The following is a 24,582-nucleotide window of genomic DNA, read 5'->3' on the forward strand; positions in this document are numbered from 1 at the left end:
TTAACTGTTGGGGGCAAGGCGGTGCAGACTGTTCTCTCTCCTAACCAACCACCTGTATAACAGAGTAAAGGGAGACAGACGGCTCTTGGAGTTGAGGTCTGAACCTGCTGGTGTGCATGCCTGTCCTTCCCCGCGTACGGGACGCTACAGAAAAGAGGGGTTTCTGCTGATCCCGTCCCGCCTTGTGCGGACTACACGTGTGACCCGACGTGTGTGTGAGGGAGCCACCCTGGGACTCAGTCTCATAGAAGTAGACTTGAACTCCTCTCTGACAGAGCTGCTCTGGGTAAATGATGGCACTGCTGCTGTCAGCAGACAGCGCGGAGGCCGCCTCTCCGGTGCCGGGCTGAGTTCGCACTGGCCCACGTGCTTGAGCAGACAAAACTGGTGACTGCCGGAGGGAGTCGTGTGATAACTGCCAGCCTGGCAACGAGTTACTCACTTGGAGGCGGGTGCTCGGACGTCGTCACCCCGTGTCAGGATGGTGGGAAGGAGGTGGTGGTGCAGAGCAGTGAGATGCCGGCCCCCAGTCCCCTCGCCCACACACGTTGCAGAAGCAAGGAGGTGTCCTGTGCAGTTTTCCCTCAACCTCAAACTGATCTTACAGGTGGGATTCAAAGAAGCACACGGGCTATGTCGGTTTAAAGAATCAGGGAGCGACTTGTTACATGAACAGCCTGCTGCAGACTTTATTTTTCACAAACCAACTACGAAAGGTAAATGGATGGTGTTTCTCTCCCTCAACCTTCCACCCACCCTTTTCTCTCAAGTATTAGGGGGTAAGCAAAGCCCCGTCGCCAGACTTGTCTCTTGCTGCGTCTCCAGGGAGGCCCCTGCTTTACGCTTATACATAGCTCTATTCCTCAGTGTTTGGACACTTGTGAAGCTAACTTAGGTGATGAAAAGTTTACCACAGCCGACAAACCTAACTTTATTGGGCTAGAAATAATAAAGCTTTTTAAAAAAATATGAAAGTCATTAGCAGCAACATTTGAAAAGTTTTATATTAAAATCGATTAGTTGAAAAACTCCTGGTCAGGAATCTTAATTTTTCACTTACTGTAGCTAAAACTTCTAAAAAATGTAAAATCTAACGGAGGATAGTTACTTGCACTTTAGGAATGTCGTGCAAGCAGGGGCGCAGCGCAGGCAGCACACACTCCTGGTGTTGGGGACCATTGGCTGGTCTGCTGGCGTGTCCTTTTCGCACCATTCTTCCAGGCAGCGTTAATTACCAAGATAGGATGATATCTTGGGGACAGTTGAGTGTGGTTAATTGCAGTAGCATTGAAGTTTCATCAGCCCTTTTGTTCAAAGTCATGTTAAGTTAAACAATGTTGCTCTGCTCTGAGAAGTATGAGATAGAAGTGGTTCTCATCGGATGGTGAGCCCCAGGTAATTTTTAAAATTCTTTTTTCACTGTCTTGATTTTTAAAAGACCTTTTGACCCTTTGGGGGGGGATAGTTAAAACCCCTCCCCAACTGCCTTTGTCATTGTGGTGTTAGAAATGATACTTTCACATAAAATTCCATTTTTATTTCTGAATCAATTCTTTTAGGCTGTGTACATGATGCCAACAGAGGGCGACGATTCATCCAAAAGCGTCCCTTTAGCATTGCAAAGAGTGTTCTATGAATTACAGCACAGCGATAAGCCCGTAGGAACAAAGAAGCTGACCAAGTCGTTCGGGTACGTGTTGGGAGACCTGTCCATTCTGCTGCTCGAGGGCTGAGTTAGTGGACGGGGAAGGGTTGAGAGCAGAACTCAGGCACTTGATTACGTCAGGACATTTTATCAGTGTCCTTTGTTTGACCTCTTTGGAAATGGAGGCTTTTAGAATTTTGCTTGAGAAGCAGTTCACCACTTAGGTTTACCTGTCAAGGAAAGGATACATATCGTCTCCAAGTTTCTGTACATTTACTTGCAAACACGATCCCCCCCCTTGCAGTAAGATGTTCAGAACAATATAAAGTTGTGAACGTTTTGGTGTCTGGATAAAATTCAGTTTGTCTTTGAATTATAATCGTCTTAAAAATGTAAGAATAATGACTAATTACATGGTTCGGTTTTTTAGTCTGAGTTGCTTGTTAATTTACTCTTGTTTGAAATCTGGAAGTTTAAATATAAATTCATTTTATCTCTCTAAGGTGGGAAACGTTAGATAGCTTCATGCAACATGATGTTCAAGAGCTCTGTCGAGTGGTGAGTTCTCAGCCGCAGTTGTTTACTACTTACATTTCATATTTTGAAGCACTGTCAGAAGTTGTTACCAAGTAAAACCTCAGACCTACTTCCGTCACTATCATTCCAGTTATGCCCATCTTTGTTCAGGACCAGAACTAGGCTAGAAAGAAAAGACAACATGTATCTAGTTTAAAACCAGAAAGACTGAAAAATTATTTGATAGGGAAGTGTGAGGGAAAATGTAAATGTGAATAGTATAGGTAGTGTACTTTGAATTTGTTAAATTGGCATAATTACCAGAGTTACTAATCCAAGAAACAACAGATTGGCTTGAGTAGCTGTCCTGATGATCCCACTTCACTTTAGAATAGTGACTTCCGTTCTTACTCTGTAGCACAAGACCCAGACCCCGCCTTGGCACAGAACTTCTGGTTGAGGCAGACCTCTGTGTGGGTGATCTTCCCCCACACCATCTCTAGTCACGAGCAGACGCCCACTTTTCCAGTTGTGATGAAAGAAATACACGCACACGCGCACACACACACAACTCACACTCACACACTCACAACATGAAATGGCTATTCAAGGTGATTGGCTGGGCAAGGTGTGTTTTCTTTTTTGCAGCACTAGCTGGATTGAATCCAGTTCATTAAATATCCATGGACAAACCAGTCAATCCTGTTGACAGGCTCAACCTCATTAATCTCTTGGTGTGGACCAATACGAGTTAAGTTTAGTGCTCAATTTACATGCTTTTCCACAGAGGTAAAATGAATATAAAAAATGCTTCTAAAGGCACTACAGATTACTAATTCATTCCAAAGGCTGTATAGAGGGTTAATCTCAACTGTTGCATGTAGATATTTTTGTAAATATCCAACCAAGGAAGAAGATTTTTGTATGTTTTTGATAATTGCATGCTAAAGGTCATGATATTTGTAGTCTAGAATTTCTTTGACCATTGAAATTTCCTAGTCACGTTTCAAATTACTGTATGTTAATTAAGCATAACATTTTTCTGAAAGCCAAAACTTTCTCTTCCAGTTGCTTGATAATGTGGAAAATAAGATGAAAGGCACGTGTGTAGAAGGCACCATACCTAAATTATTCAGAGGCAAGATGGTGGTATGTGATAACCAGTTTTAAAGAGTGATTTTTAAAGATTTTAAACATGCTAATATTTTGACGGTTAATGCTTAACTTATCTTATTTTCCTTATTTGTAGTCATATATCCAGTGTAAAGAAGTAGACTACCGATCTGATAGAAGAGAAGATTATTATGATATCCAGCTAAGTATAAAAGGAAAGAAAAATAGTAAGTTCTGTGTACATAATGGCACCACCACCTTTTCATAATTTGTTTTGGTATAATGCTTCATTGACACAGCGGTTTTTATTGAAATATAGTGTAGAGAAAATTGCCCAAATGATGAAGGTACTGAGTGAACACAGTCTGGTGACCCCACCCAGGTCAAGAAACAGAACATTTGCAAAGCAAGATGGTGGCCCTTCCTGGTCACTGCCTCCCCCTCCTCACAGGAAACCACTGTTTGGCCTGCTAACATTCTTTCCTAGGTTACTTTTGCGTGTTTTGTGATATTTACATAGGTGGGATTGTGTAGGATATGTGTCTAGTTCTCTCTTTTCTTTTTCTCAGCGTTGCCTCCATGTACTTCATCCTTATATTGAGCAGCAGTAATGGGTCATTTTCATTGCTTTATAGTATTCCACTTTAGGAATATAACACAAATGTTTGGAAACCATTCTTTCCTTGATGGGTGTTTGGGTTGTTTTCAGTGTAAGGCTGGTAGGTGTGAGGCTTGTTGGCCGGTCTTGTGTCCACCCCTGGTGCATTTACGGTGAGTGGAATGCTGGCTCGTAGGGCCTGCGTGTATATGTCGAGCTTAGCAGATACAGCAGTTTATCCATTCCTGCTCCACCAGTAGGGTGCGAGCCGTTGTTCCACATCCACTCCAGAGCCGTCAGTCGTCAGACTGGCGTTTTGGTGGGAGAATGGTGCTATCTTGAGTTCAATTTGCATTGCCCTGGAAGTCGGGGAGATTTCACCTTTTCGAATGCTTATTGGCAATTTGGGTGTCTTCCTGAACATATGGAATGTAGTTCGTAATAACTTGATGTTCTGGTCCTATAATTCCGTGATTTCTGGATCTGTTTCCATCGATTCACTTTCCATCTCTGGCTGTGAGTTCCAGCTTCTTTGCCTGTCTGGTCATCTTTTATTGGATGCCAGCCGTTGTGATTTTTATCCTGTTGGGTATTGGATATTCTTAACCTTTGTTCCGGGGTACATTTCAGTATTTGGAAATAGCTGATTCCTTCGAGACCAAGAGGAGCCTCTGCACGTCGCCGGGGCTCTCCCGCGCAGCTCTCCCCAGGGCCCTCTGTCCTGCGCGTGGCCGCTGCCTTGGGCCCCTGAAATCCCCACCCTGTCTCAGGGAGACTCTGGGGCCCGTTGTGGTTTCTCTGCCCTGCGCTGTGGCCTGGAAGGTGCAGGCAGTGAGCTGGGACTTTGGGAGGCACTCAGCGGCCACGTCCTGTCCTGCCTGTTGTCCCGTGTGTGAACACGGTTGTTGGCCTCGTAATGGAGCCCATTACAAGTGCGCTTCCTGTTACTCCCTCAGGGCCACAGCACGGAACTCACGGGCTGTGGTCGCTGCTGCTCGCCTGGGTTTCGGGCTCTCTGCCAGCGTGGGGCTTGCCTTTTCACTCTTGCAGTGCGCCCATTTGGTTAACAGAATGTCATAACTGTAGTGAAATCCAGGGTATCAGTCTTTGCTTTTTGTGTCTGAGAACACCTGCCCTGAAGTCATAAGATAATTCTCTTATCTGTTACTGTTTTCTCTCTTCTGTTTATTTACAGTCCACCCAGAATAGTTTCTTTCTGCTTATGGTCCGAGTGGACCAAAGGTGCTCTGCTGCCCCTGTGTCAGCAGTGAGCCCTTCGCATCTGTGTAGACCTCTTTCTAGACTCTACCTCCCGGTCCATTGGCTATCATCCTTGGATGGATTCTTCCTTCTTCCTTTTCAGCTTTATTGTGGTTTAAGTGACAGGATCGTAAGGTGTTTAAAGTGTTCGTCATGGTTATTTGGTACGCTCAGGTGTTGTGACAGGATGACTGCCTTCTGGTCAATGAACTTGACTTACACGTGGCAGCGTTATCAGCCGTGTCCCCGTGCTGTGCACAGGAGCCTCCGCTCTTACTCCCTCTCACAGCAGAAGCCCGTGTCCCCTTCCAAACTCCCCCTCTTCCCCCACCCCAGCCTCCCACATGCCTGCTTTCTTTCTGCACCGACTTTAGAATAAGTGTTTGGGTTAAAATTTGTACTTTAACATTACTTAAGGTTATTAAAACGTTGACTCCATGTTATCATGTAACACCCTCAGTGGCCTTAAGAGTTCACACCTTTTGCTGGATCAGTGAAATTGCAGACCTGTGCTCACAGCTACAGTTATTTACATTCCTCCCTGGCGTGCCCGAATTGACTGACTGACTGTGTACTAATCAGAGCTTTAGTGATAACTTCGGCTAACTTTTTTCTCTTTCTCTCTTGAAAGTATTTGAATCATTTGTGGACTACGTGGCTGTAGAACAACTAGACGGTGACAATAAGTACGATGCCGGGGAGCATGGCTTGCAGGTAACTTGGAGATTGTGCGCTGGTGTCCCGCTGTGTCTTTCCACTTTGGTCTCACATCTTTTGCTTAACTGTGAACTAAACATTCACTTGCATCTTTTCACAGGCCACTGGTGTTTAGAACGCGAAAGGATTTTATTTCTCAGTCTGGACGTTGTGTTAGAGAGCTCTGACCGTGTCGCTGGTGTAGACAGGCAGGGGTGGGGAAGGTGTTGTGCCTCCTGGCTACCAGAGGCAGAACCATCACCCGACACGTGTGCCCCCCCCCCCACCAATTCCATCCATGACTCTGCCCCTTACTTCACTGGTGTCTGTGCCAGAGCTTCCCTCAGTTTCTCCTAGTCACAGATAGAACTGCTTAGTCACTGGGACTCTGGTTTTGGCTGGTGGTGGTGGTTTGCTCCCCCGCCGCCCCAGTGGAGTGTCAGTTAGTTTTCTGAGGATCCTGACTTCCAGAACAAGGAGTGCATTTTCTGTTATTTGTTCCACACTCGGTGTCCCTGCTTGTTTTCCACATGGCCCCGCAGGAACTCTGGCAGAACAGTGAGTGTTGTAAACAAGCAGCAGTGCGTGGTCAGATAGAGGGGCCCGCCCGCACTGTGGCCTGGTCAGGCTGCTTGGTGGGTCAGCAGCATCCTCACGGGTCCAGCCCTCCAGGTCTGTGTTGCAGCCTCATAACCTTGACTCACTGGCTCAACTAATTTATGATGTTTTTCGGACCATCCTGGGTTTACCAAGCTCACACATTTATAATTCACGGTGCTGGTGAGCCCATTTTGCCGTGGGTCACAGACCTGCTGTCCTCCTGCTTGGTCAGGCCACTGATTTGTAGGTCAGTAAGTTACTTGCAAACATGCCACTGGATTTGCTTAGGACACACTTGTCAACTCACAGGATTGCCCTTATCCACACTGGGTATTTTGGGCTCTGGGTGAACAAAATGTATTTTAGAATTAGACTCTCAATGGACAGTGGCTAAGAAACAGGATTCTTCTATTATTCTTTCAAGTTGTACTAAAACCATGCCATTCCTTTGTGTGGCAGTAGGTTCCTGGGTTTTTGTTTTTCTTCCCACAACTATCCAGTTCCCTTAACCATGCTAATGTACAACAGAGAAGATTGCCACCTAGGACACCAGTTCCTCCAGGTGGGTGTGTTCTAGCCAGTGTTGGAAATAAGTTTTACAGGTCCGAAGGAAGGGCCAGACAGGAAATACAGCCGTGCTGAGGGCCGCTGATGGCCTGACAGTGACTGGCTTTCGCGAAGGCTTATCTGAGTGAGGACTCAGCTGGCTGAGGTTGTGGGGGGAGTGAGGCTGGGCCTCTCCCCCAGAGGCCTTGCTGGGGGCCGTCCTTTGGTCCAGAGGCTGGTGACGCCTGGGCAGAGGCTGTGGCGGTGGTCAGAGGGCCTTGCTGATACCGAGTCGGAGGGGTCTTCAGAAGCAGGAGTGAACAGTCAGCACTGACCGTGCTCACGGGGAAGGACGGCGCTCACGGGCAGTTCTCCCAACCCAGACCGTGCTCGTCTTATTCTGTTCCGGTGACCATAAGCACACCTCATTCACATAATCATAATCCTCTGCTTTTCCATTTGATTTTCCCGTGTTTCTCCAGAATTTTCATAGTGTTTAATGACTGTGTTAATAGGGCAACAAGTGACTGAGCCGTAATTTACTTCATTGTTCCCCTGTCGCTGGACATCAAGATAGCGTGTAATGCAAACTAAGAGGAAATCCCACACACAGAACATTTAAAGGCACCCTGTGCCCGTCTCCCCACCAGAAGTTCCCACCATGTTCCACCCTTGCTGTGAAACGCTGTTGCTTTTGTTGCTTCAAGAAATAAGTAGAGGTAAACTAAACCTGTGCTTCTTTTTCAATGTTCAGGAAGCAGAGAAAGGTGTGAAATTCCTAACATTGCCACCAGTGTTACACCTACAACTGATGCGATTTATGTATGACCCTCAGACGGACCAAAATATCAAGATCAACGATAGGTAATCTAGAGTGGGATGTGAGAGTTAAGATTTACCCATCATCCTGATTTAGGGGGTTAGTCTCAGTGCTTTGTTTAGTTTTTCTGTTTTCGGTCTCATCTCTGATTTATGTAGGTTTCCTCTCTGCCAAGGTGTCCGAAGAACTGTGCTTTTAAAGGGATAATTTCAGGGGCTGCTTCCTCCGTATCTCCTCCTCAGGGAGCCCCTCTGTCTACACTGTGGCAGACTGAAGTCTGTGGTGGGGGAGAGGGTGCTTTCTGCTGCACAGGCTTTGCTTTCCCCAGAAGTGGCATTTGCTATTATTACTCTCTTGGTTTACATAGGATTCTCCACTATGTTGTTAGCTCTCAGTTGGCATAGGCCTATAGAATGTGCTAGAATCCTCAGGAATGCTGGCGTAGGTGGGTGTGTCCCCCATTCCAGGTGTTTTCTAGATCCTTAAAGTACCAGTTAAAAGGTTGCTACCACACACTGCTTTGTCTGGTTCAGGAGACAGAACTTGCCCCCTGATTAGTTGGAGCAGTAACTTGGTATTCCTTGGTCAGGGGCTACAGCCTGACAATAACCAGCCTCCTAGAGGTTGGTCAGTCACCCCTGAAACTCGGCGGAGAGTGTGCCTCGATCATACCACCTGCCGCCAGCCGGGCCTGCTCGTCTGCTCTTGCCCTTTTCTGTGGGGTCTCTTGAGGCAGCAGACCTCACAGGCCAGCAGCCTGCATGCTGGGCCCAACCTGCTGGCGTGCTTTGTTGGGTCCCCACCTTGGTTGTCTTTCTGGTTTTATTGGAATTAGTTGCCAACGTTTTTTCAGGTCGTGAGATTTCACATAAAAGTCCAGATTTCTGACATCTGGCATTCAGAACACTTGGCAGTGCCAGGCCTGAGTTCCCAAGCGCCGTGCCGGGTGGCGGCTGCCCCTCCGCGCCCAGGCTCGTGCTCTGCTCGGCACCACGGTCCTCGTGCACCCACCTCCCGCTCTTCCTGCCTCTCAAGGTTCCCCCCCCACCCCCGTTCATGACAACATTTGGAAATATCCATATCCTAGAAAAGTCAGTGTGTTTTTGTCACAAGACTGACGGTTATGTAATATCCTGGAATTTAAAATTTCGTGAGGTGTGTCAGTGCTTTATAGGTATTTTTCTCAAATCAAGCTTCAGATTTTGTTGACGTGTGAATAATTTGTTGTGATGAGTAGGAGCTGCCCTTTCCAAGTAAAGAGGAGCCAATGAATTAGAAGGTCTAGCAAGGAATAAAGCCTAAAGGTGAAATATTTTACAAGTAAATTAAACCTGGATTTCTCTTAAGATGTTTTTATTTTAAATAGGTTTGAGTTCCCCGAACAGCTACCACTTGATGAATTTTTGCAAAAAACGGATCCTAAAGACCCTGCAAATTATATTCTTCATGCAGTCCTGGTTCATAGTGGAGATAATCATGGTGGACATTATGTGGTTTATCTAAACCCCAAAGGGGATGGCAAAGTAAGTGCTGGGAGGGGGTAGGGTGGACGTGATGCTGTGTAGGGGATTCAGTGACACTCAGCTTCAGACTTGGCCTTGATAGTGAAGGATCCCTTCTTGGCCTCTGTATCTGTATGTTCCTGATACTTTTAAAGGTGGATAGTAAATTATGATTGTACTTGATATATACATCTCGTTATTATTATTGAACGTTGGACCTTATAGGATCCCTTTACATCTAACATGAGGCACTTAGTTTCCACTTAGAATAATCATCTGTGGCCCGCACTCATGGGCCCGCATTGGTTGCGTGTTATTGCACGTGCCCCATTACCCACGCGATGTAATGCGTGGTCTTTGCCTGGTTCACGTGGATCCCATCACGTGATCTTCACCAGGAGGAGCAGATGAGGGTCTCGGGGTCCGTGTCCAGGGCCACAGGGCCAGTGAGGGACAGAGCCAAGGTGGAGCCCGCCCAGCTCATGCTGAGGGGATTTGGAGGCGGGACCTGTAACTGTAGGGTTAGTGCCATCTAAAACTACTCCATCCACAGTGGACAGAGATGGAGCCTAAGCTGAAGCCTAGGATGTTTGAGTACATTACAGAAATTGCCCATGGACGGATATTAGCAATTTCTCCAGAATGTGGGGTGAGGGCGGCAGAAATGCTGGCGAGTTTTGTGAGGGTCACCTGGGGCAGCCGTGTGTTCTCGGAGAACGCTGCCTCTCACTTCGTGTGCTCCTCAAAGCGCCATATCTCTGCTGCTCCCTGTTGCAGTGGTGTAAGTTTGACGATGACGTGGTGTCCAGGTGTACGAAAGAGGAGGCCATCGAGCACAACTACGGGGGCCACGACGACGACCTCTCCGTGCGGCACTGCACCAACGCCTACATGCTGGTTTACATCCGGGAGTCGAAGCTCAGTGAGTGGAGCGGGTGTGTCGTGCCCTGGCTGGGCCGAGCTCGTGGCTGGGCCCTGAGTCTCGCCCGCTGGGGCATTTTATACCACGTACAGTGGACCTAAGCTAGAGCCACCTGTGCAGACACTTTCCTGCTTATGCTGCCTTACAGCATCGTCTAGAAGCAGCCGGATTGGACTTGCGGGTTTGGATGAGGACCCAGGGTGCCAAGTAATTTTACTTTAAAGGGTCGCTTTATTTGTGATGACGTAGCGCACAGAGGTGAAGGAAGATGCGTTTGTCCTGCAGGTGAGGTTTTACAAGCTGTCACCGACCATGATATCCCTCAGCAGTTGGTGGAACGATTACAAGAAGAGAAAAGGATCGAGGCTCAGAAGCGGAAGGAGCGGCAGGAAGCCCACCTCTACATGCAAGTGCAGGTCAGCCTGCGGGCAGGCGCGAAGCTGCCACGGGCCAGGGCATCGGCCATGGGTCTGGGCGGCCCCCTGAGCGTGTGACTGAGGAACTGCAGGCCAGTTCCCTGACCGTTGGGAATGTTCTTTCCAGTTCAGGGTATGGGCTTAGATGTGAGAGGTACTCAGGCTGCCAGAGCAGCGGTGTCTTAGTGTTTATAAAACATGCAGGGGACCAGAGAAGGAAGGGCAAGCAGAACCCAGGTGAGGCCTGGCAGGGAGAGCTCTGGCAGCTGGGGCGGGGTGGGGGGTGAACTGCCAGGTGGTTTTGGTTCATGATTTAGTTGTGCTTAGGGAACAGGCATTTGTTTTAACAAGTTGATTGACTACCTGGAAAAAAAGGTCCATGTGCATCCTAGCTTTATAATATTTGGGGATCACCATCCGGATGGATTTCTAGTTGATGTTTATGGATGAGTTTAGAATGGCTGCATGGAAATATGTAGGTTTCCAAGTATTCGTACCTGATTTAGTTCTTGGTCATTTTGGTGCTTTTCTGCTTGGGTCTTCTGTAGAAGGTTCATCAAAGCAAAAGACTAGTTGTGGGTTTTTTTTTGTTTGTTTGTTTGTTTGTTTTTGCGGTACGCGGGCCTCTCACTGTTGCGGCCTCTCCCATTGCGGAGCACAGGCTCCGGACGCGCAGGCTCAGCGGCCATGGCTCACGGGCCCAGCCGCTCCGCGGCACGTGGGATCCTCCCGGACCGGGGCACGAACCCGTGTCCCCTGCATCAGCAGGCGGACTCTCAACCACTGCGCCACCAGGGAAGCCCAAGACTAGTTGTTTTTATTTTTGCATTTGAACCTTGGTTTCCATCAGCCTGACCTGGTTCTCCTTTGTGTGTTAGTGATGTAAACTCCATTCTGCATTTTCATGCCTATTTGCAGATTGTTGCAGAGGACCAGTTTTGTGGCCATCAAGGAAATGATATGTACGATGAAGAAAAAGTGAAATACACTGTGTTCAAAGTGTTGAAAAACTCCTCGCTTGCTGAGTTTGTCCAGAACCTCTCTCAGACCATGGTGAGCGCCCGTCCTCCTGTTGATAGTTCTCTCTCCTTTTTCATAACTGGACCCTGGAGGATCCTGCCCTTGGAGGCAGGCACTGTGTCCAGGCGCCACCTGAGAGTGAGCTTGGGACCAGAGTTCCTTCCCTTCTGGGTTGTGCTCTCTGGCATCTCCCCTCATCTCCCCCTCCTCCCCCCCGCCTCCCCCTTGGTAAGATGGGCTTGAAGTTCCGGGACACCAGAGATCCTGAAGGCCAGGTCACTATTGCCCACACCAGCAGGGAGAGCTGTAATCGTGATTTTTTCCCCTTATAATCATAGAATCATTATCTTGATGTTGAATGAAAATATAAGCTAATTTTGCTTCAATTAATTCAACTGTAATTATTTCCAGGGATTTCCTCAAGATCAAATTCGACTGTGGCCCATGCAGGCGAGGAGCAATGGCACCAAACGGCCGGCCATGCTGGATAACGAGGCCGACGGCAGCAAGACGGTGAGTGTGGCGGTCCGGTCCATTCCGGTCTGGGTGTGCACGGCGGGCACCGCGTGCCCTGCGGTCTTCCCCTCGGTCCAGTTGCATAGAGTTGGATCTCGTCTTCGGTACTTGAATATAGTTTTTCACTCTCACTTAGCCATTAAAATCTTCTAAGCCCAGCATCTCTTTTGGGAATAGATGATTGAACTCAGTGATAATGAAAACCCTTGGACAATATTCCTGGAAACAGTTGATCCGGAGCTGGCTGCTAGCGGAGCAACGTTACCCAAGTTTGATAAAGATCGTGAGTGCCTCCCCCAGCCCAGCACCTCCAGAGAGTGGAGTTTTATTCCCAGAGTGTTGTTCCAAACACACAGGGTTAAGTGTTCTTCCCTTGCAAAGAAATCTTGTTAATCCCCAAAATGCTCGCGAAACATCCACCCTGTTCAAGGCTTTTTGATGAAGTCAGATCAGACCGACTGTGGGTTGTAGCGTCCTGGCAGGTGAGAAGGTGGCAGCCGCGTGGAGTCCAGCACGTTCCACATGTTGCTCATCACGCTGGTCTTGTATATACTTGACAGATGGTGTAGAGCAGGGGTTGCTGTCAGGGGCCAGATAGTGAATATTTCATGCTTTGTGGGCCATACCGCCCCTGTCTGCTATTGTAGCTACTAAGCGGCTACAGAGATTAGGTAAAAGAACTGTCTTCCAGCGCAACTTTATTTACAAAACAGGTGGGTCCAAGATTGCTTATTTGTATTACTTCAAGTGGTCACATCTCCGGCAAAGACTCAGACACAACCTTTAACAGATACTTCCATGGTAAAACACTCTGCTAGCAAGTACCAGCTCTTAAAACTAGGTTTCCTAAATTCTGTGCACTCATTCTCATCTTCCCTGCTTCAAATGCAGTGTTTCCCATGGGTTTGAGGTTTGAAATGATGCCTCAGACCTAGGATCAGCCTCTTAACAAACTTCATTGCACACAGTAACTTTTAGGTGCCCTAAGTTGTCATTTCAGTTGCTATTCGTTAACATGGCACGGACCAGAAGATCCTAACAAAGCCTGTTTATTAACCTTGTAGATGATGTGATGTTATTTTTGAAGATGTACGATCCCAAAACACGGAGCTTGAATTACTGTGGGCATATCTACACACCAATATCCTGTAAAATACGTAAGTCTGGCAGCACTCACCTTCTGAGTTGATTTTGCCAAAGTCTCGGTGCGTCACAGCTTTGAATTCTTCATTTTTCTTGAACCTAGGTGACTTGCTGCCAGTTATGTGTGACAGAGCAGGATTTATCCAAGATACTAGTCTTATCCTCTATGAGGTTTGGATCCTTATTTTTCTGTAATCAGCACGTGGTTAGTGGTTTGGGGAGGACTTCTGCATGTTTTGCTAGCCCTGCATTTGTTGTGTCAAGACCACAGCTAAATGGGGCCTCGGGTGATCTTGAGTCAGGATCCTCTCTGTACATTTCTGATGTTTCCCTCTTTAGGGTCAGTGATTATTATATCCTTATTACTAGTATTTCCTACTATTTATTCAGAATTGTAGGGCTGATGGAATTGGGTATAGAGAAAATACATACAGTGTGTGGCCGTATTAAACACTGGACAGACGTTGCGTTGTAACCATGTCCTTTCTTTTACTGTAGGAAGTTAAACCGAATTTAACAGAGAGAATTCAGGACTATGACGTGTCTCTTGATAAAGCCCTCGATGAGCTAATGGATGGTGACATTATAGTGTTTCAGAAGTACGTACTTTTTGAAGTTATCTCTTTGTACTAAAATCAGAAGTCCTAGAACCAGGAAATGATTCTCTAGACCCTGAGTCACGTTTTGTTTGACGTTGACAGCAGTTGGCCTTCTCTGGGCTTTGGAATTAGGGGTGGCGGCAAGCATTTTCCTCATTGAATGCTTTTATTTCCCAAAAATGTCTACAGCGAGCATGACAGCTTTTAGCAGGAGGGCAGAGGTCTTTAGGGAAGAGCAAGATTGTTTTCTTTCCTTGAAAACATGAAATTCTTAGAATGCACCTCCTTGGGTAATCACTGTAATCTGTCTGCATGGAAGCCAGCAGGTGTGCAGTCTGAAGGCAGCCTGATGATGCACTCGGCCTTTTCCTTGCTCTTGAAGCCATCTTGCCAGGGAAGGGCAGCCCTGAACACTGCAGGGCCCGGTGGCCAAGAACAGGGGTGGCAGACCTCTCGTTTAAGGGCCAGGCAGTAAACATTTTAGGTTTAGCGACGACCCGGTCCTGCAGCCTTCGCAGGAAAGTGATAACCTGCCAAGTCCCGGTCGGGGAGTAGACTCAGCAGGGCCAGCAGGGTGGGCCCCGCAGTGCATCCTGAGTCCTTTCCCTTGTCTGCGGAACGAGAGGGCACTATTCTGTTTCGGGAGCAAGATCGGGAACGGAAAGCAGCCAGCCCTGTGCGTGGCTCAGCGCACACCTTCTGTCCACGATCGCCTTTGCCTGGTAGCCGGGCAGGCTCCCAGCATCGGGAAATGCTAGCCTGAGTTAGATCCACACTGCTCAGCATCACTGTTATTTGGGCGATGATGCCCGAACCCTGGTCTGGACTTTGATTGTCTGTGTGTTTCCCCGCAGGGATGACCCCGAAAATGATAACAGTGAATTACCCACTGCAAAGGAATATTTCAGAGATCTCTACCACCGTGTCGATGTGATTTTCTGTGATAAAACAATCCCCAATGATCCTGGATTTGTGGTTACATTATCAAATAGGATGAATTATTTTCAGGTATTTGATAAAATGCCCTTTTCCCTTCAGATTCCACACCAGAAAGACCAAGTTCTTTTTTTAAAAAGCTTGCGGATGAGGCTGTGTAATGGATTTGGTTCTGGAGGAGGGGTTGCAGTCCACTGTCTGAGGAAGTTCTTGATGCAAGTGGGTTGGTGTTGATGTTGCCAGGGGATCGGAAGCTCTTTTCCCCTCACTCCACCACCCCCACCCACTGCCATGTCTTCTTGCCCTTCAAAATCCTCTTGACCCCTGGCATAAGTTGGTTTCAGAGATCATAGTTTTAACAGCAACTTTGCTTCAGTTATAACATGCCAAGTGTGAACCATTAAAAAAAACAGTCTTCAGGAAGTAAATCTACAGACAGACCTCCCCAGTGAAAGTGAAAAACACTTTAAAAGGTTTTCTTCCTCAGATACGCTGCTCCTGTGGTGATATACTAAGGAATATAGCTTATTCCTGTTAGATGGTAACTTTCCCGGGGCATTTAAATTCAGGCTGCTTATAACAGGTTTCTTTAAGAGCACTAAGCAAATAATCAGTGATAAAGTGTATCAGCAAGTTTCAGTTTGTTCACCGGATGTGAACCCTTGCTCTCTGACTCTGGCCCTCCCTCCCCAGGTGGCAAAGACAGTTGCTCAGAGGCTCAACACCGACCCGATGCTGCTCCAGTTCTTCAAGTCTCAAGGGTGAGCCACACTCACAGATGCCCAGTGTTTGGTCTTGACTGCATGTGTTCCATAGTTCATCCGCACATCTCCGAACTAATGTAATAAGTAGCCGGCCACCTCACCTGACATGCCATTTCTTGCTTAGTTTCAGATATAGAATTGTCACCACTCACATCTTGACCACGCTACTCCAAGATGTCAAAATAATTGGCAGCCTCATCTAAAGCCAGGCTTACTTACTTACTTTACACACACCTCCCTCCCATGTGTGTCCGGCTGGGCCTGGCCCGGCCCGGCCTGGCTTCTGTATGCCATGTCACCCTTGCAGAGAGTGTTCAGGTGTAACAGACGCAGGGACTTAGGACCTGGGGACAGAAGTAGTCAGAGTCCACATTTCAAGTCTAGGTGTCAGGCCAGAGGTTTGCTTTTATGCTCACTCACGGATATTTGTTTTAGGCAAATAAACAAGTCTTTTATTTATATGCTGTTTTCTTGTGTAGTTATAGGGATGGCCCAGGTAATCCTCTTAGACATAATTATGAAGGTACTTTAAGAGATCTTCTACAGTTCTTCAAGCCTAGACAACCTAAGAAACTTTACTATCAGCAGGTATGAGTCCAAATTAATGTAACCATGGGTAATAAGGAGAAGGCTCGGGTTTCTGTGGAAGCATATCTAAAATGAGTCTCTCTTTTCTTAATAGCTTAAGATGAAAATCACAGACTTTGAGAACAGGCGAAGTTTTAAGTGTATATGGTTAAACAGCCAATTTAGGGAAGAGGTGAGTTTTTTCTATGGTATGAGTGTTTATTTTTATTGCATCTTGTATATTGTATCTCTCTCCCCAGACCCTGAAAACTAAAACCACCAAAGAAAGCTCCCTAAGCGGTAGCGTGTGTTAGCGGCTCGGCTCGAGAGTTTGAGAACCCCGGTGGGGGGAGGAGCTCTGTCCACCTGGCCCCCGCCGCCACCTCTGAGGCTTCAGGCAGAATGACAGTGTCAGGGAGACCCTTTCCGACTGATTGGGACCTTGCTGCTTGGCCTTGGAGCCGGCGGCAGCTCCGCTGGGCCCTTTGCAGACGACACAGCCTCGCATTAAGTGGTTCTTCTGGAAAGTCTGTACCTACTCAGACACCCAAGGCGTTCACCTTTCTAGCTCTACTGGTATTGAGAGGAAATCTGGGACATGTGCCATCCATGTTGTCACCCGTGTGCAGCTGTCAGGCTGAAATGACACAGTCCACCCTGGTCCTTGTCCTCTGTCTCACCATGCTGAGAATTGGACAGCCTCTTAGTGACCTTTCGGGGGGAGAAATTCCTGAGAAGCTGTCCTGTGAATGGCGAGCTTTTTGCCTCAAAATGGCATTTCCTTAGACTCCCTGTGGTGTGGGGCGGCTGCCAGGCTTGGGCAGGTGGTCTGAGTGATGGTCGGCGGGGAGGGGCCCGAGCAGGCCCCAAGTGTGTCCTGTTTCCTGTATAGCCTTTATCTTGTTGTTTCTTAGGAAATAACACTATATCCAGACAAGCACGGGTGTGTCCGGGACCTGTTAGAGGAATGTAAAAAGGCTGTGGAACTCTGCGAGAAGGCATCAGGGAAACTTAGGCGAGTATTTCCCAAATCCTGAAGGTGGAGGAGGCAGGGGCAGCCCTGGCCCAGCCCTGTGCTTGCGCAGTGCCCCGCCCTCCCGCAGTAGTTGCCATGCTCATCTTTCAGCCCATACTTTGCAACACTTTATATAAATACTTCACATTTAATCCTTTTTTTTTTTTTGCCCGTCTTCCCTCCCTGTGTCTCCGGATATTAATTAGCAGTAGTGCAAAAGGGAGATTCAGGTAGAAAAGCCAAGCAGAGGAAGAGTGATTCAAGCAGACTGATCAGCTGAAGCTGGAAAACGTGGGCCTTGATTGTGTCTGAGAAATCTGGTCACTTCTCATCTGTTTACGCCAGTGTTCAAGCCGCAGAAAGAAGCCCCAGATTTGATGTTCAGTTTTTATTTCAGAGAGCCGGGTGCTAATCTTATCACCTTGTCTTACAGTCAGCTCGTAGCATGGAACAGCCTTTGGGGCTACTTGGTTCCCAGAATGTTTTCTTTACAAAATTAATAAAAGAATGAGGCCTTTGTTATCTAAAGAGTGAGAAACATTTCACAAGCCCTGCCCAGTTTGGAACCACAGCGAGAAAGGTTTACACACGCTCCGAAGGGGTCCCCGGCCAGTGTTCTGTCTGCTCCCCAAGGATACCTGCTTTTGACATTTCAAATCTTCATAAGAAGACAAGCGAATCTTCATAGCTTTGTAACAAAATGACTGACGAGTAGTTTTCTAGAAAGTTTTTTTTACGTGAATGTATATAGTTCACGTTCTTCCTTGTTTTGCACAGGCTGCTAGAAATCGTAAGCTACAAAATTATTGGTGTGCATCAAGAAGACGAACTCCTAGAATGTTTATCTCCTGCGACAAGTCGAACGTTTCGAATAGAGGTGAGCGTCCCTCTGACTGCACCAGAGAGGAGGTCTCCTGAGCCCCCCGGCAGGTGGGGCGGCCACCCGCAGCTTATTCAGGCAGCATGGCAGCTCCTGGCGGTGGCTATCGTTTTGTTTGTGTGCCGGTAGATGAAGTGGCCCCTGAGGTTAATTTAATTCTGCCAGATTTTGAAAAATTGAATGTTTTATTGTGATAAAATAGACCTAACCTAAAATGTCCTGTTCAGTAGTGTGAGCACATTCATGTTGTTGGACAGTCCTCACCGCCACCCATCTGCTCCGCTGAGACTCTCGCCCCAGCTTCCGGCAGCCACCCTTCTACTCTCTACTGCTCCAGATATCTCACTTATTTGTCCTTAGAAATTAATTTTAAGTATGGATCATCAAGCACATCTAGTCGGAAACTGGGTCCCTGTTGAAACTGCTGAGATTTCCACAGTAACTGGAACAACTCATTATCTGGTCTCTGAAAACCCAGAGTTTTGGGACTCCCCTGGTGGTCCAGTGGCTAAGGGTGTGCCTTCCCAATGCAGGGGGCCCGGGTTCGATCCCTGGTCAGGAAACTAGATCCCACATGCTGCAACTAAGGATCCCACCTGATGCAACAAAAACCTAATGTAGCCAAATAAATAAATACATTTTTTTTAAAGTTTTCTTTTTTAAAAAATTGATTTATTTATTTTTAGCCGCGTTGGGTCTTGTTGCAGTGTGCGGGCTTCTCACCGCGGTGGCTTCTCTTGTTGTGGAGCACGGGCTCTGGGCGCGCAGGCTCAGTAGTTGTGGCTCATGGGCTCTAGAGTGCAGGCTCAGTAGTTGTGGCTCACAGGCTTGGTTGCTCCACAGCATGTGGGATCTTCCTGGACCAGGGATAGAACCCATGTCCCCTGCTTGCATGGGCAGGCGGCTTCTTTTTTTTTTTTAATATATAAATTTATTTATTTATTTATTTTGGCTACGTTGGGTCTTTGTTGCGTGCAGGCTTTCTCTGGTTGCAGCGAGTGGGGGCTACTCTTCATTGCGGTGCGGTGGCTTCTCTTGTTGCAGAGCATGGGCTCTAGGCGCGCAGGCTTCAGTAGTTGTGGCACGCAGGCTTAGTTGCTCTGTGGCATGTGGGATCTTCCCGGGCCAGGGCTCTAACCGGTGTCCCCTGCATTGGCAGGTGGATTCTTTAACCACTGTGCCACCAGGGAAATCCCCAGAGTTTTCTTTTAAACTTAGGTATTTCTCCTGGCTCTAAACTCTAATTACTCTAAGAAGCCCCAAACATGACATTTTGGCAAAAATCTGACCTAGCTTCCCTTGTTGGAGGAGCGAGTCAGAATTAAGAATTAAAATGTGGCGCTGTGTTTGCATTAACCGAATTTCTCAACCCCTTGTGTTAAAAATGTGTGTCCCCAGGAAATACCTTTGGACCAGGTAGACATAGATAAGGAAAATGAGATGCTGATCACAGTGGCACATTTCCACAAAGAGGTGTTTGGGACGTTCGGGATCCCGTTCTTGCTGAGGATACACCAGGTGAGGCGTCCTGCTCAGAGACAGAGTGTCTCGGGTCGGGATCTGGGCCCTCGCGCTCTGGGTTAGTGTTGCTCAGTTGGGCTCCTTCCCCGAGGCGGCGGCACAGGAGGGCATGAGCTGTGTGAGCACGTGCGCCCTTTGTCTTTCGCAGGGCGAGCATTTCAGAGAAGTGATGAAGCGGATTCAGAGTCTGCTAGACATCCAGGAAAAGGAGTTTGAAAAGGTACGCGCTTCTTGGATACTTGAGAGTAATTTGTTGGGCGGGGTGCTAAAGTCTTGACTTCTTTTGCCAGAGGTGTGAGTTTTGCTAGTACTTGGAATTAAGGGCATTTTCGATTTTTGTCTCTCAGTTTAAATTTGCCATTGTGATGATGGGCCGACACCAGTACATAAATGAAGATGAGTATGAAGTAAACTTGAAAGACTTTGAACCTCAGCCTGGTAAGAGCCCTCCCACAGTGAAGAAGCAAGTAGTAAGTGGCCGGGAGGCCGGCAGCCCTGGGTTCGAGTGGTGGCCCTTGTATTTCTCCAGCTGGGAGATTTGGCCTTGTTTTCCTCATCTGTAGAACAGGGAGGAACACCAGCCTGTAACTGATGAACTTGGCAGGCATCACACAATGGCCGAAAAAACTAAGGTCCTAGGGGAGACGGTGCCGCCCTTGGGAGCCCCAAGACCTCGGTTGGGGGTGCGGGTGCGCTCGCGCCGGGGGCCCAAGCCTGGCTCTGGTCTCAGTTGCTTTCTCTCCCCGCCAGGTAACATGTCTCATCCTCGGCCTTGGCTAGGGCTCGACCACTTCAACAAAGCCCCAAAGAGGAGTCGTTACACATACCTGGAAAAGGCCATTAAAATCCATAACTGACTTCCTCCCCTGGCGGGCGGGCGAGGCGGACCGCGGTGGGTGTGCCCTTTAACAACAGCCAAGAACTCTGGTGCGCGAGCACTGTCCCAAGTCTTCAGCAAGAGGATTTGCTGCTGGTGTTAATTTTATTTTGTTGAGGCTGTTCAGTTTGGCTTCTCTGTATCTATTGATTGCCCTTTTTGAGCAAAATGAAGGTGTTTTTATAAAGCTTGGATGCCAATGAGAGTTATTTTATGGTAACCATGATGCAAGGCGCTGTCAGCGTGTCGGGCAACAGCCGGCGGGCGCGGCGCGGTGCGGCGCTGGACAGGCTCGGCTGTCCCCGCCCCGGGGCCTGGCCGCCAGCCCCACAGCTAGTAAGTCTTCTGTTTAGGCTCGTCTGAAGTCTTTCCCTCAATTATACTTTAAATGACCTTTTGTGCATCTGTAAAGGCGAAACAGAAACTCACAACCTAATAAATAGCGCTCTTTCCTTCACTCGTGTATTGTCGCCCCTTCCTCGGTCTCCCCAGCTGCCTGGGTCTTTTTAATAAACTCGTCTCCCTTCCGTCAGCCACCGCTGTCCTGCAGCCCGTTTGCAGAGTGGATGCACTGAATACAGGCCTGACAGACACTTTGGGGGTCTTTTTATTAAATTGAAAACGCTGTTCAATACAATTAAGGTGTACTATGCTGCCTCTCGGCAAACCTAACGATCTCAAGAGTTCATTCGAGCAGGTGAAAAAATTTTAAATAGACTTGTCTCCTTAAAACGGAACAGGCGGAACCAAGAAAGGAGGGCCTTTTAGCAACGAGGGCATGCCCACTGGTGTTAGGAAGCTGTTGACTTTGTATAAAAAAGCTAAATAAAAAAGAAAAAAAAAAGGAAAATTGAAATTGTATATTTAATGAATGAACATGTACAATTTACCACTGGGAGGAGGTGGCATTTTGTCGGGTGAATCTAAGTGACTTTCACTGATGTTGATATTCATTGTGTGTAGTTTTCTTTCAGTTCGGCCTTTTCCTTTGGAGTTGACGCCAGCTGCGTGTCTAGTTTTGAGTGCAGTAAAATAGAATCAGCAGATCACACTTATTTTTCATCCTTTTCCAGTATTTTTTGTTTGTTTCTGTAGCAGCAGTGTACACCAACTCTTCCTGTATATTGCCTTTTTGCTGGAAAATGTTGTATGTTGAATAAAATTTTCTATAAAAATTATAACTCAGTGAGTGACGTGGAAGTTGAGGGAGGTTTCCGCTCTTCCTGCAAATAGGCCTGGGGAACCTTTTCCTTTATAACGAGGTTTTCGGGGGGTTTTTTGTTTTTGCCTCTGATTCATCCCTTCTAAGCTTAAGAAATAAAAAGTTTTTCCGGGTAGGAACCAAGTACAGTAAGATGACCGGAAATACTGAGATGGTGGAAGGCGTGGCCCAGGGGAGGTGGCCTTGCATCCCGCGCCTGGCGCACTGTGTCCCTGGGCTGCTCTCCACCTGGCGGGTACTTCCTGCCCAGGCGCCCACGGTGACCATAGCGCCACCCGCCCCACCCTCCTGCGGAAAGTCATTCTCCGGGTGCTCGACTTCGAACGTTAAAGTATTGATTTCTTTTAGGTTTTGGTTTTGGCTGAGGGTTGATTATAGTCTTACGTCACGGAAACTTATTGTCGAGTTATTAAATGGCTTTCCCCAAAGGCCTTTTCATAACGTGGACGGTCAGCAGGCAGCGCGTGCGATTTACCCTTCCATTCCCTCCCGCTTACGGCCTTGAGTCCGAGTTCATAAAGCTGATGGGGGTGGTGGGAGCCGTGCAACCTGAAGAGGACTGCCTTTCACACGGCTCGCTCTGGACCCTGAGACTGCTGCGTCTTCCCCTCAGGCCCCCAGGACCACAGGGTAACGTTGAAGAGGGGCTTGAGTTCGTCATGACTGTACCAGCAGCAGCAAGCTGGGAGAAAGGGTCTCATTTTAGAAAGTAAGAGCAAACTGTGTTTGCAAACATACATTTCAAATGTCAAGATGGAACCGTAGATCCCCCGTTTTGGGGTGGGTGATGCTGTGGCATTTTTGCCACTCTTGGCCTTTTTGTTCTGACCGCTCACTGCCCGATAGAATGTCCGCCGTTGGGGTGGAGGGTGCTCCGTCGGCCCTGCCCAGCGAGAGAGCGGCGAGCCCCAGGTGTCCGCTGAGCACCTGAAACGAGGCTAAAGTAGCAGAGAGAGTGAGTTTTCACTGATTTAATTTTAAATTGCCACACATGGCTCAGGCATTCCAACCACATTTCCCTCGCTTTGTGTGTCTTTACAGCGATCAGCTCCCTCGAGCTGTCGAGTTAATACATGGTATATAAAACGCTCACTCTGTGAGGCCTGGAACCCGGGCCTCCGGCGGCCTTGAAGGGGGCGGGCTGAGCAGGGTGGCGTCTGCAAGTTCAGACACAAGGTCGCAGCTCATCGCAGCTTTAAGGGGCCACTGACCCACCCGAGGGGCAGGCACCGTTGTCGATGGATAGATCCAGGGATGGGCATTCACAGCACCATCCTGCCCAGTACGATGGATGTTCTGAGTTCATCATAAGACGTTGGGAGACAGAACCCACTCTCAGCGCCCCTGAAGCCTAATCCTGCCCCCTTCCCACGGGTACAGAGGAGGCGCCCTCGTCCATTCAGACCCAGTGCCGCAGAGGGTCAGGGCTGCTGCTGGGGGGCTGGTTCGTTTCACCCTGTCACGGGCGGGCAGGTGGTAGAGGGTGACAGTCCGGCCAGGCCCCTGTGTGCCCTCCTGGTCTTATGACGCCTCCTCGCCCCTGGCCGCCCTGCCCAGCCTTGCTCCAGGCTGGAAACAGCGGGAAGTGTCCCCAGCGCCCTGCCTGCAGCCGTATCACACTCCCCAGTCCACTCCTGTGCTGGGAGGGGGCGCGGCGGAGCTGTTCTGTGTCTCAGCTCAGGCGGGCGGTGGTCCTGTAGTGGCTGTCACCGATGAGCACACCGCATGCGGCCAGCAGTGAGGCGTCCGGTCCACCCCGAGTGACCAGGACAGGGATTCTGAGTTAATCCATCAGGCTGAGCTCTCAGGGCCTCTGCTGAGTGCAGAGCTGGCTTTGAGACCCACATTCACTGCCCCCTCTTTCCAGGTATCCGAGCCGGCCTCCCTGCTGGAAGGAGGGGCCCCTCACTTTGAGATGAGAGCTGTGGGAGAGGGGGACAGGGTGGCCGCCTCCCCGGAGCCCTGGGCCCTCCTGGCCAGCCCCAGAAGTTGGTGCAGACAGAGCAGAAGCGTGGGGAAGCCTCAGGGAGAGAATGGGGCTGCGACCCCACGCGCCCCAGCCTGAGTCTACAGTGAGGTCTCGGGACCCAGAACCAAGGCCTCAGACGTCAAGGCTACGAAATGGGAACGGTGGTTTAGGTCAAGTTGTACAAGGCAGTGAAGGAGGAGGCCCTGGGATGATGGGAACTGGCCGGGCCGGGCCAAGGGGACAGCCCAGCATCTGCCGAGCCAGGGACCTGTGCAGCTGGACCGTTGCAGTTTTCAAGAGAAGCCAAAAATCGGGATTTTTTTTAAACGTTGGCAAGTGTCTCTCCTGACACTGGGCAGTCTAAGTCAGAGTGGCCTGGGGTGGCTTTGTGGGCTCGCGGAGGGCTGCTGGGGAGCTGGGCCAGACCTCGTGGACGGCGCATGGGCCACAGTGACCAAAGCAGGCCCGGTAGAGGAGGGCCCAAGACGCCACCCACACAGCCAGCACTGCGTTTGTCATGGCACTGAACGTGCCTGCCTGTGGACCCCTCTGGGAATCCGGGTCAAACCCGGCAAGTAGCCTGGCAGGCGCAGAATCAGACTCCGGGCTGGAGCTCTGCAGGCGTGTCTGGGTCCTGTTCTGGTTCTGGCAGGGCCAGCCAGGCCCCATGACCGTCACCTGCCTGGCCTGGGTGCCTCTGCAGGGCTGTGGTCCTCCAGACTGCAGATTGGCCAAGTCCCAGGTCAAGACCTTGTCCTCTGGGGAGTGGTGGCCAGTGGGCCCGCCTGGCCTCCCTTTCCATCAGTACACTTGGGACCTAGATGGGTGGCCACCTGCCTTGTCGACACGGGTCCACTTGGAGCCCCGTTCTGATTTATTACAAATGAGAAGTCGGTTCCCAGGATGCCTAGTTTATGTC

At 48.9% G+C, this 24,582-nt stretch overlaps 1 protein-coding gene across 1 annotated transcript in view; it reads left to right on the forward strand.

The window, feature by feature from the left end:
- USP7 (ubiquitin specific peptidase 7) overlaps window positions 1–20,929 on the forward strand; it is a 56,251-nt gene extending 35,322 nt beyond the window's left edge. The window contains exons 6-31 of the mRNA XM_082645891.1: window positions 608–716; window positions 1,560–1,690; window positions 2,149–2,203; window positions 3,230–3,310; window positions 3,411–3,501; window positions 5,764–5,846; window positions 7,729–7,838; window positions 9,161–9,317; window positions 10,074–10,218; window positions 10,504–10,634; window positions 11,553–11,687; window positions 12,066–12,167; window positions 12,348–12,453; window positions 13,235–13,327; window positions 13,417–13,484; window positions 13,812–13,912; window positions 14,767–14,920; window positions 15,542–15,609; window positions 16,092–16,200; window positions 16,295–16,372; window positions 17,094–17,194; window positions 17,972–18,071; window positions 19,473–19,592; window positions 19,744–19,815; window positions 19,943–20,033; window positions 20,346–20,929. Of these exons, the coding sequence (XP_082502017.1) occupies window positions 608–716; window positions 1,560–1,690; window positions 2,149–2,203; window positions 3,230–3,310; window positions 3,411–3,501; window positions 5,764–5,846; window positions 7,729–7,838; window positions 9,161–9,317; window positions 10,074–10,218; window positions 10,504–10,634; window positions 11,553–11,687; window positions 12,066–12,167; window positions 12,348–12,453; window positions 13,235–13,327; window positions 13,417–13,484; window positions 13,812–13,912; window positions 14,767–14,920; window positions 15,542–15,609; window positions 16,092–16,200; window positions 16,295–16,372; window positions 17,094–17,194; window positions 17,972–18,071; window positions 19,473–19,592; window positions 19,744–19,815; window positions 19,943–20,033; window positions 20,346–20,452 (2,698 nt within the window). The 3' untranslated portion in view covers window positions 20,453–20,929. The remainder of the gene's footprint in view (window positions 1–607; window positions 717–1,559; window positions 1,691–2,148; window positions 2,204–3,229; window positions 3,311–3,410; window positions 3,502–5,763; window positions 5,847–7,728; window positions 7,839–9,160; window positions 9,318–10,073; window positions 10,219–10,503; window positions 10,635–11,552; window positions 11,688–12,065; window positions 12,168–12,347; window positions 12,454–13,234; window positions 13,328–13,416; window positions 13,485–13,811; window positions 13,913–14,766; window positions 14,921–15,541; window positions 15,610–16,091; window positions 16,201–16,294; window positions 16,373–17,093; window positions 17,195–17,971; window positions 18,072–19,472; window positions 19,593–19,743; window positions 19,816–19,942; window positions 20,034–20,345) is intronic.
- Window positions 20,930–24,582: the final 3,653 nt, after the last annotated feature.

This window comes from Mesoplodon mirus, assembly GCF_964341445.2.
Source record: "Mesoplodon mirus genome assembly, chromosome: 15".
Classification (NCBI taxonomy): domain Eukaryota; kingdom Metazoa; phylum Chordata; class Mammalia; order Artiodactyla; family Ziphiidae; genus Mesoplodon; species Mesoplodon mirus.